Source organism: Ovis aries, chromosome 9, assembly GCF_016772045.2.
Source record: "Ovis aries strain OAR_USU_Benz2616 breed Rambouillet chromosome 9, ARS-UI_Ramb_v3.0, whole genome shotgun sequence".
NCBI lineage: Eukaryota > Metazoa > Chordata > Mammalia > Artiodactyla > Bovidae > Ovis > Ovis aries.
Window position 1 is genome coordinate 90,403,623 of NC_056062.1, and position 22,070 is coordinate 90,425,692.

Sequence of the window (22,070 nt, forward strand, 5' to 3'; positions counted from 1 at the left end):
GATATAGAATTCTTAGCTGATCTTTTGGTTGTTGTTGAAAACTTTGTCAGCCCACTGCATCTAGTGTGTTTTGCATTTTATTTTGAAGGATAGTTTTGTTGGATGTAGAATTCTCAACTTATTGTTCTTTTATTTCCTGTACCTAAAATATGTCCGTCACTGCCTTCTAGTCTCCATTATTTCTCATGAGAAATTTCTCAACTGTTGATGATTCCTTTACATTAAATCATATTTTCTTGCTACTTTTAAGATTTCCCCCAACAGTTTGACTGTGAAGTGTCTAGGTGTGGTTCTCTTTGTTTATTTATCCTGGGTTTTACTGAAGTTCTTGAACATGTAGGCTCATCTTTTTCATCATATTAAGGAAGGTTCCAGCTATTATTTTCCCCAATATTTCTTATGTCCTCCCAGCCTCCTATAGGCTCCCATTACATGCTGACATGCTTGATCTCCCACAGATTTCAGTATAAACCTCGCCTGTAACAAACGGGGCCCTCTCTTTACATTTTTTCTGATTGCATTTAATTAAAAAAAAAATAGTTCACTGGCTATTAGAGTTTGGTATTATATTCTCTTTCTTTCAGAAATGGTAAGGAGAATAGTATTCAGATCTTTGTTCTGCATACACAGGAACATAAGAGATGACAAAATTGAAATAGGAATAATTGAACTGATATGAAATGGAATAAAAGTGTTTCAGGTTGTGAAATAAGAATTCTCCTCATTAACTAAAAAGGAGTCATTATGAATGATGTGGAGACATATATATGCATTCTTAAAAATACCACATCTCTTATACAGATTTAAAATATTTTTTGGCTATACTTAGGAGCATTTTAAAAGAATGGAGCTACCTCAACTGAAGGAAACCAATAAATATAATTAGTTCATCAACTCAGTAAGGTTAACAGTATTAAAATACTTTCCCTCATGTGGTCAAAATACTAAATTTTCATTAACATACTTATAGGCAAATGTGTAATGACCAGACAATGTATAGCACAGAAACAAGAAAAAGTGTTTTAAGTCTAGTTATTTTGATAGGTTTTTCTAATACACATAATTGTCAACAATTTATTATAAAAAAAACCTACATATACAATTAATACTTGATCAAAAGTCTTTTAAAATATAATCAGAATGAAATGTGTAGAAAGAGACATTTCAAAGTCACAGCAGTTACTACTATTACAATATTTAATCATTTTTACAATAGGCCTGCCGATCCATTTCAATTAAATTTGTTCTCAGAACCATCAAATTTCTTGCTGAATTTGACTTAGAGCAAAAGCAAGTTGCTTAATTTTTGTTTCCATTGCTTTTTTGTTCTTGCATGTTTCTTCCAGAAGTCCACGCATTTCTTCTTCAACTCGATGAACCTAAATCAATATGTACATTTTATAACATTTAAATTTCTCAGTGAAAATGCATTAAAAAAAATGCAGAAAGTAAAAGGTTTGTATACATTTTACAATTTGTGACGTAATGTTCATTTAAAGCAAGAGGTTAATAAAATGTTAACCTATTCAAATACTAATATGGAAAACGATGTCATACTATATACAAAATATTCACACGTATACACTATCCATTTATTTCTCATAGGCTCCTGTAATGAACACATGGTAATTTAGCTACTTTATAGTTCAGAAAACTTGTTCAAGGTTTTAGTGCTTCTCAGTAGCATATCTGGATGAAACCCAGTTTTCTGACTTCATCTTCTCATTCCTAAGCAGTCCTATGCTGCTTATGAATGTCAAATCATGACTCTTGACTTATCCTTACAAACTTTCAAAACTGAAATCACCTCCCTTCCCAAAGAAACTCTTTAAAACACTGCATTTCTAAAACTGCTTGTGGTGGTTATACATTATCATCTTTTTGAGAGATAATTTTATGATTTACTGTTAACCCATATTTATTCTCCTAGGATTCTCCTAGGATTCAGTGTATCTGACACAATTAATTTCTGCTTGAAACTCTCTCTCCTATTATACGACATTCCTAAGGGCACTGCCAATATAGTCACCCCTATCTGTTCTACTTCCCTCCTCCTAATCTCTTAATATAGACTTCCTAATTTTTCTCCTTCTAAAAATTAACATTTCTCCTAACTTAAATGATCACCTGTATGTGATGCCCTTTATCACGATTACCACATTTTAACTTTGGTGCCATTTTTCTAAATCCCTAACAAACACCTCCCTATGATATTACATCATACTGGCAAGATGTCCAAAATCAAACACAGTATTTTGCTTTGAGCTAAAGGCCTAATATCATAGCTTATTTAATAATACCTAGCGTACTCTTATTCAACACAATAGATATCTGAAACAACCACTGAACTGAAATAAAAAACTAAATTTTGAACAACTTGCATTTATTAGCTGTGATTATTTTCAAAGACATAATTCCCTCTTTCTGGTTATATAGGCTCCTTTAATGTCATTTAACTACACAACCTTGATTATAAAATATTTAGTATTCCTTTCCTTTTCTAGTTGCTGATTTCTGAACTTCCAGTCTTAAAGATATCTGTTTCCTATTAACACTTCAAAATCTGGGAAAAATGAAAGTTCATAACTGCCTCATTTAGTGGATCTTAACAGTGAAGTCACATGAGAATCAACTGTTGAGTTTTTAAAATATCTAGGTTTGAACCTAGTCTTAGTGAATGAAAGTATGAGGGGAACACTCATACATAAGTATTATTTAAAAGTTTCATAAGTTAATTCTGATGTTTCCCTGTCATTTAGTATCATCCTAAACCCATTCCTTTGTCAATGAGAAATTTGACAGTTTGAACTCTAATTCATAATAAAACAATCCTTGAGAACTTGTCCAAGGCTGTAATGGATTATACTTAATACATTCACATTCTCACCTAGCCTATGTGTAACCAACAGGGCTTTCAGCTGAAACTGGTGAATGATATATAAATTTTTATCCAGAGCTCATGGAGCAGGTGCATATCAGGATCAAATTTATAATCTCAGTTTCATTAAAATTCTGTTCTACAACTAATCTAAGTATTACCAACATGCTGGTCTGGCTTCATGATTGTATTAGTACCATTCTTCCTATCTATTTGGTCATTAAATCATGCTGCCTGTTCTCCTTATCACTGCTGAAGATAAAATTTACTTAGCTATAACAACTTAATACTGATTATCAAAGTGAATTTTACTTACAGTACCTTTAAATTTGCAGAATCAATACATTTCTGTTTTTCATTTGCCAGTTGTATTATTTCATTTTGATGAGCTTCAACAATTGCATCAACTTGTTTCTTAAAGGCATCATCCATACTATGAAGCTTTTCCATTGCATCCCTTAAAAACAAAACAAAACCACATATCCACCTGGATGTATAAAAATTAGGATTTTTTTAACATGGAAGCACTCATATTCATATTTTAACGGAAGCATCAGTTCAGTGCAGTCGCTCAATGGTGTCTGACTCTTTGCGACCCCATGCAGTGCAGTACGCCAGGCCTCCCTGTCCATCACCAACTCCCGGAGTTCACTCAAACTCACATCAATTGAGTCAGTAATGCCATCCAGCCATCTCATCCTCTGTCGTCCCCTTCTCCTCCTGCCCCCAATCCCTGCCAGCATCAGAGTCTTTTCCAATGAGTCAACTCTTCACATGAGGTGGCCAAAGTACTGGAGCTCCAGCTTTAGCATGTCATTCCAATGAACACCCAGGACTGACCTCCTTTAGGATGGACTGGTTGGATCTCCTTGCAGTCCAAGGGACTCTCAAGAGTCTTCTCCAGCACCACAGTTCAAAAGCATCAAATCTTTGGTGCTCAGCTTTCTTCACAGTCCAACTCTTGCACTCATACATGACACTGGAAAAACCATAGCCTTGACTAGACAGACCTTTGTTGGCAAAGTAATGTCTCTGCTTTTGAATATACTATCTAGGCTGGTCATAACTTTCCTTCCAAGGAGTAAGCGTCTTTTCATTTCATGGCTGCAATCACCATCTACAGTGATTTTGGAACCCCCCCAAAATAAAGTCTGACACTGTTTCTACCGTTTCCCCATCTATTTCCCATGAAGTGATGGGACCAGATGCCATGATCTTCGTTTTCTGAATGTTGCGCTTTAAGCCAACTTTTTCACTCTCCTCTTTCACTTTCATCAAGAGGCTTTTTAGCTCCTCTTCACTTTCTGCCATAAGGGTGGTGTCATCTGCATATCTGAGGTTATTGGTATTTCTCCCGGCAATCTTGATTCCAGCTTGTGTTTCTTCCAGTCCAGCGTTTCTCATGATGTACTCTGCATATAAGTTAAATAAGCAGGGTGACGATATACAGCTTGACGTACTCCTCTTCCCATTTGGAACCAGTCTGTTGTTCGATGTCCAGTTCTAACTGTTGCTTCCTGACCTGCATACAGATTTCTCAAGAGGCAGGTCAGGTGGTCTGGTATTCCCATCTCTCTCAGAATTTTCCACAGTTTCTTGTGATCCACACAGTCAAAGGCTTTGGCATAGTCAATAAAGCAGAAATAGATGCTTTTCTGGAACTCTGGCTTTTTCCATGATCCAGCGGATGTTGGCAATTTGATCTCTGGTTCCTCTGCCTTTTCTAAAACCAGCTTGAACATCAGGAAGTTCACAGTTCATGTACTGCTGTAGTCTGGCTTGGAGAATTTTGACCATTACTTTACTAGCATGTGAGATGAGTGCAATTGTGCGGTGGTTTGAGCATTCTTTTGCATGGCCTTTCTTTGGGATTGGAATGAAAATTGACCTTTTCCAGTCCTGTGGCCACTGCTGAGTTTTCCAAATTTGCTGGCATTTTGAGTGCAGCGCTTTCACAGCATCATCTTTCAGGATTTGAAACAGCTCAACTGGAATTCCATCAACTCCACTGGCTTTGTTCGTAGTGATGCTTTCTAAGGCCCACTTGACTTCACATTCCAAGATGTCTGGCTCTAGATGAGTGATCACACCATCATGATTATCCAGGTCGTGAAGATCTTTTTTGTACAGTTCTTCTGTGTATTCTTGCCACCTCTTCTTAATATCTTCTGCTTCTGTTAGGTCCAGACCATTTCTGTCCTTTATGGAGCCCATCTTTTCATGAAATGTTCCCTCGTTATCTCTAAGTTTCTTGAAGACATCTCTAGTCTTTCCCATTCTGTTCTTTTCCTCTATTTCTTTGCATTGATATCTGAGGAAGGCTTTCTTATCTCTTCTTGCTATTCTTTGGAATTCTGCATTCAGATGCTTTTATCTTTCTTTTTCTCCTTTGTTTTTTGCTTCTCTTCTTTTCACAGCTATTTGTAAGGCCTCCCCAGACAGCCATTTTGCTTTTTTGCATTTCTTTTCCATAGGGATGGTCTTAATCCCTATCTCCTGTACAATGTCACGAACCTCATTCCATAGTTCAGGCACTCTTATCTATCAGATCTAGGCCCTGAAATCTATTTCTCACTTCCACTGTAGAATCATAAGGGATTTGATTTAGGTCATACCTGAATGGTCTAGCGGTTTTCCCTACTTTCTTCAATTTAAGTCTGAATTTGGTAATAAGGAGTTCATGATCTGAGCCACAGTCAGCTCCTGGTCTTGTTTTTGTTGACTGTACAGAGCTTCTCCATCTTTGGCTGCAAAGAATATAATCAGTCTGATTTCGGTGTTGACCATCTGGTGATGTCCATGTGTAGAGTCTTCTCTTGTGTTGTTGGAAGAGGGTGTTTGCTATGACCAGTGTGTTCTCTTGGCAAAACTCTGTTAGTCTTTGCCCTGCTTCATTCCGCATTCCAAGGCCAAATTTGCCTGTTACTCCAGGTGTTTCTTGACCTTGAATAATTTTATTAAAAACGTTAAGCTCATAATGAAAAAGCTTCCTGGTTTTGGCACAGCCCACTGCAACAGTGGACTGAATATTAGCACTGAAACTGTGCTCCTGGGCATGGAAGCCTTTCTGTGTCCCCCATTTCTTGTTTGCAGGGAATAGACTCCAGCCTTCAAGACTTTCCCTGAGTTTCAAGGGCAGATTTGAACGGTCGCTTATCAGGAAAGGGAAGGGATGCAGAGATTAGGGAGAAGTCTGCCTTAGGTGCAACCCAAGGAATACAGGCCCTACACATACCCTACTGTTTAATAGCAACTCCACCCCTGAACCACTGCTATAAACTTGCCAAATCTTCCTGTGCAGGGACACAGGTTTTGAGGCACAAGCCTGTTGCGTCCCCTTTTGTTTGGCAAAGCAACAAAGCAATCCTTTTCTACGTCACCCAAAACTCTTGTTTCTGACACTTCATTGGGCACAGTGTAGGGAGACTGAACTTTCAGCATTAGGATCATGAATCAAAAGCCTTTCTTTTATTCCTGTTGCAACATTTGGTAGCTATGTGACCAAGGGCAAGTTCACAACCTCTGGATTTAAAGTCTGTCAACTATAACACGATAATCCTGCCTGTTTGGCTAATCTCACAGAATTACTGCTGGGTTAAAAGTAAGATATAAGAAAATAATCAATTTATATGTTATAAAAAGCTATGCAAATAAAACCTTTCTTATGAACAATGATTTATTTTATTAAAGTTCCATTAAATTAAAAATCATACCTACGAATCTTAGACATAAGAGCATTAAGGTAAAAATCAGGCCTTTTTATTGTTTTGCTCTTAAAAACACAATAAATAACATAAGACATTCTAAAAATTATCAGGCTTTATGGTTTTTATTAAGTTTAGGAACTTTTCGTTATATTAAATGATTGTGTCTTTTAGGATCAAAAGGACTTCACACTGCAAAGCTGTGACCAGCAGGAAAGAAAACAGGCTCTAAGTCAATGTTTTGCTGCATTAATGTTTGGTTGTAAAGCAAAGGATAACAGGGTCCATTAGCAGACAACTGACTGTACTGTCAATTAAAACTTCTGGGGTGTATAATAACATCTTTCCATTTACACTGAGTTGAAATATGAAAAATCAAATTTCGAGGTTCTACTAGATTTGATATAATGGGGAACCTATCTCTATATGAAATTTTGGGGCTACCTACATGCCACATTATCTACACCATTCTGTATATTGGCATGAGAACTGGTCACTAAACCATGCTGCCTATTTTTTAGCTCAGTTAACTTTAAATTATTTTAACAAGTCAAGTCATACAGTTTATAAGGTAAAACCCTCATTTCCTCTAGAGTATTTTATAAAATCCATACAGCAATGGCATATGCATATAGATTTTCTTCCCCTTATTTAAATCAGTTCTCATCCTCAGCTGCTGCAGGCTAACCGCTACCAACATCTGTTTTAGATTCTTCAGGAGCGCTCTGTGCCTGGTAGTCAGTGAGTTTTTTCCTCTCAACTTCACGTGTTGCTGTTGTTCAGTCGCTAAGTTGTGTCCAACTCTTTGCAACCCCATGGACTGCCAGGTTCCTCTGTCCATGCGATTCCCCAGGCAAGACTACAGGAGTGGGTTGTTATTTCCCTTTCCAGGGGATCTTCCCAACCCAGGGATTGAATCCTGGTCTCCTAGTGCTGAACCACCAGGGAAGCCAAAACTCCACACACAACTCCACATACAACAGCCAAAAATATTAGCTGTTTCCATTCAAACAGAATTTGAAAACAGTAATTCTAGTAATAAAAACGAAATATTTATACAGCAATTACTATGCATCGGGCACTATTTAAATGCTAAATAGCCCATACAAATCATATACATACATACATACACATATACACAAAGTTTAAACTTCCATCAAATATGAAGGGAGGAACTATTATAATCATTTTATAGATGGAACGGAAATTAAGGTCTTGGCAAATAACTATGTCCAAAATGTTTTTACCTTCCTCATGCCTACCCATCCCAATTCAGTTTTCTTTAAAGATATCCCACATACTTTAGGTCTTAATGCTTACTTTTGTAGTTCGATACTTTTATCTCTTTCCGCTTTAAGTTTTCTTTCTTTGTTTTCAAAGTTTTCTTTCACTTCTTTTACTTGCATTTCAAGATGACATAGAAGTTCTCCTTTATCATGCCACTTCTGATTAAGTGTACTAATATGAAAAGAAATAATTAAAGAAAACTGGTTACATGAAATTATTAAGCCACATGTTATTTCTCAATAGGAAATACTGTATAATACCTGTAAGCTTTTCTGATTTCATCAAGTTCTAATTCCTTTACTTTCAACTGCTGTTTCAGTTTTTCTTTTCTTTCATTGTGTCTTTCTAGTTTCTCAACTATTTCATCCAGTTGTGAAGTTTTTTCTTCAAGTTGTTCTTGACTACATCTTTGTATTTCAGTGATTTTTTCATGTAATATTTTGATTTGTTCCTCTCTTTCCTGTAAACACTTTATTTTTACAGAAGATAAATCATTATTAAAAAACATTTTTCTTAATCTTAAATGCCTTATTTCCGAATTCAATATTGTTTAAAGTTATTATAAAAACTACAGATTAAAAAATGAATTGAATGTTCAGTGAATGTTTTAGAAAAGATTTCTACAGAACATTCTAAAAATCACAATCAATAAGGAATAGCACCACTACTTTTTTTAAATGCCATTAAGAATGATACACTATGTACACTTTTTATTTCATTAGGTTACTACCAACCACACAAAAGGAGTACATGGGAAGAAAAACAGTACAATGACAATTTTATTTAACACGGAATATAGCAAAGATTGATATTCACGATGCATGTATGACATAAAATACTATTTCTACTCTGCTGAACAAGTGTCTTCTGCATTAGAGTGAACAAATACTTTAAAGCATGACTTCATCACTACTGATGTCACATGAAAATAGGCTCTATATTCCCCCAAACTTCATCTTCTGTCCTGTGAGGCCAACTGTATCCTCTATTTGCATACTACAAATCGGAGGATTAATGAAAGATCAAAACTACCTTAGGCACTGTTAAATGTTTGCAGGTATTAGGCCTCATCTGACTTATTTATGCCAAGAAACATATCTGCTTTACAGGGGCATGCCTCTTTGCTAGAACCCTGTAACACCAGCTAACGGTATCAGTCTCCATCATTGAGAAACAAACGAATTAGCAGTTCCTGCTTTCATCCTGTTTCCCCTGCCCCACCGTGCCTTTCTTCTTTCCCTTTGGGAAGATGATGGAGGCAAACAAAAGAATACTGAATGAGGCTAATTTAGGAATGAATTCATCAGTATTTTAGAAAATGTGGTTCAATTCCTTAGTGTGTTATACATCTAAAAATTCTAAGCAACGATATCAGGTAGTCTTGACCAATATTTCTATAATTTATTTTCTCCTCACAACTCTCATACTTAAGTACTCAGGGGACAGCAGTCTTAACATATTATTAGGAATTCATAAAAGCTACAGAAGATTCTTATGAAATAACCCTGCTAATAAAAATAACATTATACCATCAGATCAGTGGAGAAATAACTCCAGAAAGAATGAAGGGATGGAGCCAAAGCAAAAACAATACCCAGCTGTGGATGTGACTGGTGATAGAAGCAAGATCTGATGCTGTAAAGAGCAATATTGCATAGGAACCTGAAATGTCAGGTCCATGAATCAAGGCAAACTGGAAGTGGTCAAACAAGAGATGGCAAGGGTGAACATCGACATTCTAGGGATCAGTGAACTAAAATGGACTGGAATAGGTGACTTTAACTCGGATGACCATTATATCTACTACTGTGGGCAGGAATCCCTCAGAAGAAATGGAGTAGCCATCATGGTCAACAAGAGTCCAAAATGCAGTACTTGGATGCAATCTCAAAACGACAGAATGATCTCTGTTCGTCTCCAAGGCAAACCATTCAATATCACAATTATCCAAGTCTATGCCCCAACCAGTAACACTGAAGAAACTGAAGCTGAACGATTTTATGAAGACCTACAAGACCTTCTAGAACTAACACCCCCAAAAGATGTCCTTTTCATTATAGGGGACTGGAATGCAAAAGTAGGAAGTCAAGAAACACCTGGAGTAACAGGCAAATTTGGCCTTGGAATGCGGAATGAAGCAGGGCAAAGACTAACAGAGTTTCGCCAAGAGAACACACTGGTCATAGCAAACACCCTCTTCCAACAACACAAGAGAAGACTCTACACATGGACATCACCAGATGGTCAACACCGAAATCAGACTGATTATATTCTTTGCAGCCAAAGATGGAGAAGCTCTGTACAGTCAACAAAAACAAGACCAGGAGCTGACTGTGGCTCAGATCATGAACTCCTTATTACCAAATTCAGACTTAAATTGAAGAAAGTAGGGAAAACCGCTAGACCATTCAGGTATGACCTAAATCAAATCCCTTATGATTCTACAGTGGAAGTGAGAAATAGATTTCAGGGCCTAGATCTGATAGATAAGAGTGCCTGAACTATGGAATGAGGTTCGTGACATTGTACAGGAGATAGGGATTAAGACCATCCCCATGGAAAAGAAATGCAAAAAAGCAAAATGGCTGTCTGGGGAGGCCTTACAAATAGCTGTGAAAAGAAGAGAAGCAAAAAACAAAGGAGAAAAAGAAAGATAAAAGCATCTGAATGCAGAATTCCAAAGAATAGCAAGAAGAGATAAGAAAGCCTTCCTCAGATATCAATGCAAAGAAATAGAGGAAAAGAACAGAATGGGAAAGACTAGAGATGTCTTCAAGAAACTTAGAGATAACGAGGGAACATTTCATGAAAAGATGGGCTCCATAAAGGACAGAAATGGTCTGGACCTAACAGAAGCAGAAGATATTAAGAAGAGGTGGCAAGAATACACAGAAGAACTGTACAAAAAAGATCTTCACGACCTGGATAATCATGATGGTGTGATCACTCATCTAGAGCCAGACATCTTGGAATGTGAAGTCAAGTGGGCCTTAGAAAGCATCACTACGAACAAAGCCAGTGGAGTTGATGGAATTCCAGTTGAGCTGTTTCAAATCCTGAAAGATGATGCTGTGAAAGCGCTGCACTCAAAATGCCAGCAAATTTGGAAAACTCAGCAGTGGCCACAGGACTGGAAAAGGTCAATTTTCATTCCAATCCCAAAGAAAGGCCATGCAAAAGAATGCTCAAACCACCGCACAATTGCACTCATCTCACATGCTAGTAAAGTAATGCTCAAAATTCTCCAAGCCAGACTTCAGCAGTACATGAACTGTGAACTTCCTGATGTTCAAGCTGGTTTTAGAAAAGGCAGAGGAACCAGAGATCAAATTGCCAACATCCGCTGGATCATGGAAAAAGCCAGAGTTCCAGAAAAGCATCTATTTCTGCTTTATTGACTATGCCAAAGCCTTTGACTGTGTGGATCACAAGAAACTGTGGAAAATTCTGAGAGAGATGGGAATACAGACCACCTGACCTGCCTCTTGAGAAATCTGTATGCAGGTCAGGAAGCAACAGTTAGAACTGGACATCGAACAACAGACTGGTTCCAAATGGGAAGAGGAGTACGTCAAGCTGTATATCGTCACCCTGCTTATTTAACTTATATGCAGAGTACATCATGAGAAACGCTGGACTGGAAGAAACACAAGCTGGAATCAAGATTGCCGGGAGAAATACCAATAACCTCAGATATGCAGATGACACCACCCTTATGGCAGAAAGTGAAGAGGAGCTAAAAGCCTCTTGATGAAAGTGAAAGAGGAGAGTGAAAAAGTTGGCTTAAAGCTCAACATTCAGAAAACGAAGATCATGGCTTCTGGTCCCATCACTTCATGGGAAATAGATGGGGAAACGGTAGAAACAGTGTCAGACTTTATTTTGGGGGGTTCCAAAATCACTGTAGATGGTGACTGCAGCCATGAAATGAAAAGACGCTTACTCCTTGGAAGGAAAGTTATGACCAGCCTAGATAGTATATTCAAAAGCAGAGACATTACTTTGCCAACAAAGGTCCATCTAGTCAAGGCTATGGTTTTTTCAGTGGTCATGTATGGATGTGAGAGTTGGACTGTGAAGAAGGCTGAGCGCAGAAGAATTGATGCATTTAAACTGTGGTTCTGGAGAAGACTCTTGAGGGTCCCTTGGACTGCAAGGAGATCTAACCAGTCCATTCTGAAGGAGATCAACCCTGGGATTTCTTTGGATGGAATGATGCTAAAGCTGGAGCTCCAGTACTTTGGCCACCTCATGTGAAGAGCTGACTCATTGGAAAAGACTCTGATGCTGGCAGGGATTGGGGGCAGGAGGAGAAGGGGACGACAGAGGATGAGATGGCTGGATGGCATCACAGACTCGATGGACATGAGTCTGAGTGAACTCCAGGAGATGGTGATGGACAGGGAGGCCTGGCGTGCTGCGACTCATGGGGTCGCAAAGAGTCGGACACGACTGAGCAACTGAACCGAACCATCAGAGAATCTTGTGACCCATACTTAAAAGTACCAAAATAATACATGAGGAAACCAAACCTCAAAAGTCCTGTTTCAGAATCTACTTAATTGAAAATATTGAACCCCAAATTCTGCAGATTAGGTCCTCATCCCTTTAAGTTATTAGCTATGGTGAAATATTTGGGCTTCCCTGGTGGCTCAGTGCTAAAGAATCCTCCTGCTAATGCAGGAGACACAGGTTTGATACCTGGGTTGGGAAGATCCCTGCAAGAGGAAATGGCAACCCACTCCAGTATTCTTGCCTGGAGAATCCCACAAAGGAGCCTGGTGGGCTACAGTGCATGGGGTTGCAAAAAGTCAGACACGACTGAGCAACTGAGCACGTGGTGAATTTATTGCTATAAGAAATTATACCTAGTTATCTCTGTATGTTCTGTAATGAGCTGGGATGCACCATTAATGCTCATTATCTTTGAGGTTGATACTATGGTCTTTAAAAGTAAATGTACTAAATTGTGAAAAGAAAGAAAAATGATGAGTTGAAAACCTGAAAACTTTTTTAAACCAAAAATCACAGTTCAAACATTCATAGTCTAAATCTAATTATGGATATAACAACATGGTGATAATGTTTCTTTATTTTCTGTACTTGATGAAGTCGTGTGTCTTAATAATGACTAAGGGGGGAAAAAATCAAATCTTAGGTGGTTATAATTAAAGAATGAGTTCCTTAAAAAAAAAATGAAAAAGAGAATGAGTTCCTAACTTTGTGGGTGATAATCCCATTAAGAAGTTTCTTAAAATCTCTTTTCTTGGGCTATATTTTTTAACACCTTGAAGATAATCTTCAGAAGAAAATTTTGGAGTTCAAATTTGATTCAAATTTTGGAGTTCAGGGTAACTTTCAGAATATTTCTCTGGGAATTTTCATGTAATATACTTTGAAACAAGAGATCCTGTTCATTTTCTAAGACAGGCCATATTAAAGAGGGTAAAATCAGTCTCTTGGAAATAAGCACTGATCATCTTTTGCATTCTATTCATGGCATGCTGAAGTCCATGGATTTGCAAAGAGTGGGACACGACTGGGTGACTGAATAACAACAAGGTTGTCACAGAGAATTCTGAGAACTGATTTAGCAATACTGGGAGATACTAAACAGTGCAAAGTTTAAATAAAAATGCTACCTTTGTTTGATTCCTAACCCTTTATGGGGCTCTGAAGGCAAGAACTGATGCTTTTGAACTGTGATGTTGGAGAAGACTCTTGAGAGTCTCTTGGACTGCAAGGAGATCCAACCAGTCCATTCTGAAGGACATCAGCCCTGGGTGTTCTTTGGAAGGAATGATGCTAAAGCTGAAGCTCCAGTACGTTGGCCACCTCATGCTAAGAGCTGACTCACTGGAAAAGACTCTGATGCTGGCAGGTATTGGGGGCAGGAGGAGAAGGGGACGACAGAGGATGAGATAGCTGGATGGCATCACTGACTCGACTGATGTGAGTTTGAGTGAACTCCGGGAGTTGGTGATGGACAGGGAGGCCTGGCGTGCTGCGATTCATGGGGTCGCAAAGAGTCAGATACAATTGAGCGACTGACCTGAACTGAAGGCAAGACCACTGAGGTGGTTTGCCATGTCCTCCTCCAGTGGACCGTGCTTTCTCAGGCTCTGACTAGCAGGGATAGGCCCTGCCGCCACCCCACGTGGCGAGACAACCATGTCTGGCGCCCTGCACGTCCCACTGCTGGTCCTTGCTGAGTGTGCAGAACTCCAACCGCCGCCAAGCCCAGGGAAGCCTGGTATGCAGCAGTACACGGGGTTACAAAGAGCTGGACATGACTCAGCAACTGAAGAGCAACAACCACCCATTATGGACGCTAGTTTTAATTACTTTGAAGGTGAAGGTGAAGTCGCTCAGTTGTGTCCAACTCTTGCGACCCCATGGACTGTTAACCTACTAGGCTTTTCCGTCCATAGCATTCTCCAGGCAAGAATACTGGAGTGGATTGACATTTCCTTCTCCAGGGGATCTTTCCGAGGGCCATAATAACACTCTCCATAAAATTTTGAGGTAAAAGTAATTTCAAGTTAATAAATGTTATATATAACTTTTAAAAGCAAAGTGGCAAACATTATTTAAAAAACACAATAGTATGTCTTAAATTCCACAACAGTTAGGATTCATTGAGACAAATATTTATTAGGTACTTTGATCCACACATTTTCACACTTTCCCTATGAGCTTTTCCTAAAATAAAATGTCAAACTTACTTCTTTTAATTTTCCAATGGTTTCAGTTTGGTCGTCTATGATTTTACATTTGATTCTTATTGTGTCGCTGTCACGCTCACTGGCTTTTCGCAGACATTCATTCTCCCTACACAGGCTTTCAAGCTGAGCCTCTACTCTCCCATGATTTTGGACTAGAGAAGATCCTAAGAAACAAACATCAAAGTAAAAACCTTAAGAAGACCTTAAGAGATTTGTTTTTAACGAGAATCTCATTTTACAGTGTATGATATAATGAATAAAAGAAGCTGAATAAAGAAACAAAATATGTAACAGCATAATATAAAGTGGAAAGAGAAGAAACGGACCTTTTAAAAACTGTGGGTGTTTGAGAACATAAAACCACAGTAACCATGCAAGCAGCTACTTTTGTGAACAAGTAACTGAGTCACAAAATATTTAATGGGTCATGTTATGCTGTCCATACAAACAAAATTAATTTGCAATTATATTATAGATTCCTACATGGAATGGTCAAATAAGCAATGTTCCATTTAGGCCAACATCTACTATTCATAATTTATAAAGTCTCCATGAATGCCTTAAAACTGAAGTGTATATCTTAAAAGTGTGTATCTCTTGCTTTATGGTTACTGGAAAGGGAATGAGACTAAGGGTAAGTTTACCTGAACCTAAAATGGTTTTTATTCATAAATGATTTCACATTTCTCCACATGTAACAAGATAAATATTGCTAACATTTATCTTGTTAGCAAAAAAATGAATGCTACATATGTACAAACAATTTAAAATCACTAGATAAGAAAGAATTGTTTTCAATAACTTATTCAGCTATAGCATCATAAAGGTATACCTGTTCAGAAACGTAACCAAATTACACTGGGAAGAAAACCAGAGACAGCAAAATATCAGAGCTATAACTATAAAATGGGTGTAATAAACTCCTTCTCAATTCCTTAGTATAATTTCATTCCTTTCTGACTGACCAATGACTAGTTACCCTTCAGTATAAAGCGTTACCTTCTTTCCTGGGATGTCTAAGAATTAACTCTCCCTTTTCTAATACACTGGTTTGCAGGATGAGCAGAATGGGCTATTTTTTGAAAATTTAAGAATTTTACCCTGTAGTGCCAACTCATGTCCCCATACTTTTCTTTCTGTCCTTAAACCATAAATTAGCGACTCCTTGGCAGCTAGCTCGGAAATAAGCTGCATTTTTTCCTGCTTGAGAAGTTCTATTTGAATACTCTTCTGCTTGTCATCTTCAATTAAAATTTCAAGTGTGTTGATTTGATTCTGTATACCACCAAAAAACATTGAAAAGAATGCAAAGTAATTATTATATTTAAGTACTTATTTTCTTTCTGTATTTTATAGTGAGAAAAAATGTTATTTAAGCAAATACAAAGTAATGTTCCTAAATTTTACATAGAAAATGCTTTAATTTTATTGACTAAAAATAAATGTAGGTCATTAAATAAAAAGTCAAATTTTAAGAGGCTATTTCTGTAAAAACTCTGAATTTTATTTAATATTTTAAAAAAGCAACGATGCATGTATTACTCAAAATTTCTCACCAAGGATTTACATCAACAGTCTAAAGGACACTTATATAAAGTGAGTCCTTTTGAGCAAAATATCACTAATATTTAAAACTGAGACAACAGAAATAAAGTAATTAAAAAGTATTATAGTTAGGTATATTAGTGACTTCCTGGTGGCTCAGACGGTAAAGCGTCTGCCTACAATGCTGGAGACCTGGGTTCGATCCCTGGGTCGGGAAGATCTCCTGGAGGAAATGGCAACCCACTCCAGTACTCTTGCCTGGAAAATTCCATGGACGGAGGAGCCTTGTAGGCTACAGTCCATGGGGTTGCAAAGAGTCGGACACGACTGAGCGACTTCCATGTCAGTGTCAATGTAGGTATATTAGTACGTAAAGATGTCCACTACCACAAAATTAACATCAATAATTCCTTTGGTATTTTCCAAACTTCAACCATCTGTATCACTGTAAAACTAGTATCTGTTTACTTAGTATACTTCTTAAAATTAACTCACTTACTTACTTAAATACGACTTTAGTGTAAGGAGTACAACCTGGGCAGCCATGGTTTATCTCCTAATTATATTAGTCTTCACACACATAAAAATATACTTAGTGTTATCTAGTTCACAACTGTATACTTCCTAAAATTATCACAATATACTTGAAAAAATGACATAAAAGTTAAAAAGGAAATATAATGGCACAGTGTCTTACCTGTAAATTTGCTGCTGTTTCCTGTTTCAATTTAGAAACTTCTGCAAGTTTTGTTTTTTGTTCCTTCACCATACAGGTTAGGTCTTTAATTAAAGAGGAAGACTCATTTTCTTTTCGTTGAGCCCAAACAAGAGCATGCTTGCTCTTTGCTAATTCAGTTGCAACATTTTCAAAACCATCTTTAACCTATATTTTAAAATTGCATTATAAATAGCAGTTCTCAGAATATTTAGAAAATATCTGATTTTGGAAACAGCTTACTTTTTTCATTTTTAGTATCTGAGTTTTAGCAATAGAATGAAATTCACAGATAACTGGCTTCGCAGGTCAGCCAGGCCATAGTGTTTATGTTTTAAGGTCTGGATCCTGCTATTTTGACACAAAAGCAGCCAGACACTGTGTAAACAAGTGAGCATGGCTCTGTTCTCATAAAACTCTACATAAACAGGTAATGGGCCAAAAATAGCCCAGAGACTTTAATTTGCTGACCCCTGCTCTATAGTACTCAATAATAGAGAATGCAGGTTTCCTAATTCCTATTTGAGTGCTCTTTACTTGACCATTTATAACGGCACTTAGCTTTGGCAACAGCACTGAAGATTAGCTATTATTTATGTGAAGAAATAAGGCTCTAAGAACCTAAGTAATTTGCTTAAGATCCTATAGGCAGCATGCAAATAGAGCTAGAATTCTAAAATGTAGTCCTCTTATCAAATCATAACTTGCTGATTCTGTTTTCAATAAAAAGCTAGAGGCCAGTTCTTACATCTTTAAATCTTTTGGCTTCAACAGTTAAAGCAATACGGAATTCATTTTCTAAATCCATATACTGTTGATTTAATGCATCAATTTTGTCTTGATATTCTTTTATAACTTGCTCATGCTTTCTCTCTTCTTTAGCAATTTCTTTAGCTAAGGCTTCCTGGAACTCAGCTTCACTAAAAAACTCCCTTGTTTCAATGTCTTTCCTGGAATGAAAAACAAATAAAAAACACAGGGTGCTGTTTACATGGAAAGAAAAACTTTAAAGGCCTTTAAGTACTAAATATTCTATATTCCCTGTTGTTAAAGATCAGCTCCTTACTTTCAAACCCAAAACTAGGGACACGATGGTAGATGCAGAAAGAACATGAGTTTTATTTGACTGTTCATTCAGTGGTGACAGGGATTATGCCAAGTCTTAGCTTCACTGAGACAGCTCACAGTCACTGTATGGTTTCTAATAGCCTTTGCGTGTATTCACAGGAGTCAGGTTCTGTTTCACTGCATCTTCCATGTTGCTTGAGTCTTTAATATACAGAAATACAGTTTACTGGGCAAAACTACAGCCCTTGGACCAAATCTGGCCTGGTACCCTTCTTGTGGGGAAATAAAACTTTTATTAGAACACAGCACATCCATTTGCTTACACATTGTCTATGGTTACTTTTGGGCTACAAAGAGACAGTTAGGCATGACCTGAAAAGCCTGAATTATTTTCTGTCTGGACCTCCACAGGAAAAAGTCTGCTGAATCCTGCTTCAAAGGAATAAAGTATACTGATAATTTAACAAGTAGTTACTTGGAAGTCAATTAAAACAGTTTTCTCTATATTATAATGATCAACTTTTGGTTGGGCTTAGAGAAACGTAAAATGAGCTTCACTGCTATAAATCCATACTTCAACCTTAACAAAGTCAGTGATTTGTTTCTACGTTACAAGTTCTTACAATAAGACTGATTCTAAAGGATACATAAACATGTCATTTTTCATAAGCTAATTCTGTCAGACTTCACCATTGCTGAATCACTGTCTAGTTCTGGGGGGAGGGGCAGAGAGAACCAAGTGACTTTTCTTGTTTTTAAATGTCCGTATTTTCCTGATATATACATATTTCACTCACCGGTGCTCTTTTTCTTTCAATGCAAGCAGTTCATGAAGCTGCTGCACCTGTTCCTTTTCCTGATGGAGAGAAGTCCTAAGTAAGTTTATTTCTCTATCAGCAGCGGCAGCTTTGAGTTCCACCTCTTGGATAAGACGCATCTGAGTAAAATACACACAATTACAGTATTTAGATCATCTCCTCTGTTTCTATTTTAATGTCAGTTACCCACAGAAAAGTGTCTTCTAAGTAATAGGACCTAGTGACTAAGCTGACTTCCAAAATTAACTAAATAATGGTGTGGTTACATAAAGTTAAGTCTTAGAAGCATCAAGGGCTTCCCAGGCGGTGCCAGTGGTAAGGAACCCACCTGCTAATGCAGGAGGCATAGGAGACGCGGGTTCAATCCCCAGCTCACGAAGGTCCCCTAGAGGAGGGCAAGGCAGCCCACTCCAGTATTCTTGCCTGGAGAATCCTATGGACAGTGGAACCTGGTGGGCTACACTCCACAGGATCACAAAGAGTTCGACACAACTGAAGTGACTCAGCACATATGCAGAAGCATCAAACATATTAGCATTAAATCTTATTTGCACTATGAACCTTAAAAAAATTTCTATTCAGAAAACACAAAACTTAAAAGCCTTCAAACACCCCCAAGGAGTCATTTAAAAACTGGCTCTAATAAAACACAAGCCTAACAACTAGCAGTATATCCACCAACTCTTCTTATAACTGCTTTGTGAATGCTGGCGGCCTTACTTCAAGAAATAATTCCGCAGGTTAAATGACTGGCACGTGTAATTTTTGCATCCAACCTAACATCTCTGTCTGCGTATGATGGCATAGCGTGTTCCAGGAGAGACGCCGTGAGCGTGTAACCCGTGGGAGCGCAGCGGGCAGAGCGTACCTGTGCGGCTTGCTGCTGCCCCTTCTGCCTCTCCATTTTCTCCAGTGCTTTTTCCAGGGTTCTCAGGTGTCTAATGTGATCATCTTGTTGATCTCTTGCTTTAATTAATTCAATAGTTAATTTTTTAATTTCATTTTGAAGTCTGTGAACCATAATTTCCAGCTGCAGCTTGGAATTTCTCTCTTTAACAATAACTTCTTTTAGCCTAAAGCATAAATCACATTTTAAGTATACTATACATATGAAAAAGATGAAAACTGTACTAAACACTAAGCTTAGAGAAGAAGTAGAGAGGAAGATTTGTAGGTAGGAACACAGAAGAGAGGAAGATTTGAAGTATCTTCCAAACTCTCCTTAGAGTAAAAAATAGCTGAAAAACAGTATGCCATACCCCTGATCTGTGAAACTAGCATTGTGTCAAAGGGCAAACATTTTACATAAATTAATGAATCTTTATCTTTTGTGAACTTTACTATTTGACAGCAAAACTTAAAAGCACCTTATTTGTTTCAGGCATTGTGCTAGATGTGGGCTTAAAAGCAAGTAAGATAATTAAGATACAGCCTGGCCTTCAAGGAGCTTAACATCTGGCAGAGAACAGACATCCATTTATAAAGCTACAGAAGAGAAGCAACTCTGACCTTCCTGCATCTTCCCTAGACATTAAGTATTACATCCTAGTATTATACTAGCTCGGTGTTACTCAGAGTCTTTTGACTGAAAATTCTCAGTTTTAGGAAGAAAGGAGAGTTTAGTGAAACATATAACTAACCAATTCAGAGGCAGGGATGGAACTATTCTGAGGGACCACTGAAAAAAAGAATATGAACACCATAAGGTCTCTCTGATTCCCTATAGGCTGGTCTGAATTCTTCCCATGGCATGTTTTTTATAATGCACTCAGGGGAGACAGGGAAGGCTACAATCATCTCTAGACTCATGTTCTGACAGCAGTGAGAACCAAACAGAAGAGATTACTTTTCTCTAGCTCAACTTTGAACTGAGTTCTGGGAAAAGCCCTGGTTATTCCAATCTGGTTCATATGCTTGCTTCATGCACCAGTCACTGTGGCCATGACTAAGGTTTACCTTTACCCATCGTAGTTCAGGGGTTCTCTCTTGACCAATATTATAGGCAGAGAGGCAGTTCATGACACAATAGGAGTGTTTGAAAAGGGGACAATGAATAGCAAAGACAGAGCCTCATGAAGGAATTTCTGAGCCAGGCAGCCACTCCAGTGTGTAATTTCCAAGTCATAATTGAGAAAAATCCCTGTACCTATCAACTCCTACACAAGAGTCACTGCTCCAATTTTTGTTCTTAGTATCTCTCTTCTTGCCTTTGAGAGTGGTCTCCAGACTGGTCTTTCAACTCCAGTTTGGTACGTTATATGAGAGAATATTAGACTTTAGTCTGTGACGTATATGGTGGAAGGGGCAGAGAAGCTACAAATAAAAAGAATTAGAGTAATCCTCTGAGCAGGAGATAAGGGCCTAAACTGATCCAACAGTTTGGGGACAGAGAGAAGATGGTTCAACACCTTTTAAGTAGAATGAAGAGGGTATCAATGCCTACTGGTTATGAAGTCTGAGAAAGAGGAAGGAAGCAAAAAAATGATTCTGAAATTTCCAGCTTTGGTGGCTGACGATATGAAACGTCATTTATTAGAACAAGGAATATAAAATAAGGGAGCAGGAAAAGTTGACCTAGCAATATGTTGATCTTAGGAACTTAAAGCAATGCAGACAAGAAATTTTTAGTAGATGATTAGATGTACAATCTGTTAATCAAGAAGGCCTGGATAATAGATAAGAGATTTGGAAGTGTATAGATTAGGTATTAAAGGCATCAGTCCAGTTCAGTCACTCAGCCATGTCCAACTCTGCGACCCATGGACTGTAGCACGCCAGGCCTCCCTGTCTATCACCAATGCCCGGAGTCCACCCAAACCCATGTGCATGGAGTCAGTGATGCCATCCAGCCATCTCATCCTCTGTTGTCCCCTTCTCCTTCTGCCTTCAATCTTTCCCAGCATCAGGGTCTTTTCAGATGAGTCAGTTCTTCACATCAGGTGCCCCAAGTATTGGAGTTTCAGCTTCAGCATCAGTCCTTCCAATGAATATTCACTGGAAATCCTAAATTTCCATGAGGATTGATTGGCTGGATCTTGCAATCCAAGAGACTCACAAGAATCTTCTCCAACACCACCACAGTTTAAAACAAAAGTCTTCTCCAAGCACCAAGTTCAAATTCGTCCACACTCAGCTTTCTTTTGGAGAAGGCAGTGGCAACTCCAGTACTCTTGCCTGGAAAATCCCATGGACAGAGGAGCCTGGTAGGCTGCAGTCCATGGGGTTGCGAACAGTCAGACACAACTGAGCGACTTCACTTTCACTTTTCACTCTCATTCACTGGAGAAGGAAATGGCAACCCACTGCAGCGTTCTTGCCTGGAGAATCCCA

General features: G+C 38.1%; 1 protein-coding gene across 1 annotated transcript in view; it reads right to left on the minus strand.

Annotated features, from left to right (window-relative positions):
- Nucleotides 1-1,035: 1,035 nt before the first annotated feature.
- The window catches only part of LRRCC1 (leucine rich repeat and coiled-coil centrosomal protein 1), a 45,223-nt gene continuing 24,188 nt past the window's right edge, over nucleotides 1,036-22,070 (minus strand). The window contains exons 10-19 of the mRNA XM_004011859.6: nucleotides 19,609-19,813; nucleotides 18,720-18,859; nucleotides 17,603-17,804; nucleotides 16,837-17,022; nucleotides 15,695-15,869; nucleotides 14,595-14,758; nucleotides 8,130-8,338; nucleotides 7,903-8,040; nucleotides 3,200-3,335; nucleotides 1,036-1,379 (exon numbers count right to left, since the gene is read on the minus strand). Coding sequence (XP_004011908.1) covers nucleotides 1,257-1,379; nucleotides 3,200-3,335; nucleotides 7,903-8,040; nucleotides 8,130-8,338; nucleotides 14,595-14,758; nucleotides 15,695-15,869; nucleotides 16,837-17,022; nucleotides 17,603-17,804; nucleotides 18,720-18,859; nucleotides 19,609-19,813 — 1,678 coding nt within the window. The 3' untranslated portion in view covers nucleotides 1,036-1,256. The remainder of the gene's footprint in view (nucleotides 1,380-3,199; nucleotides 3,336-7,902; nucleotides 8,041-8,129; nucleotides 8,339-14,594; nucleotides 14,759-15,694; nucleotides 15,870-16,836; nucleotides 17,023-17,602; nucleotides 17,805-18,719; nucleotides 18,860-19,608; nucleotides 19,814-22,070) is intronic.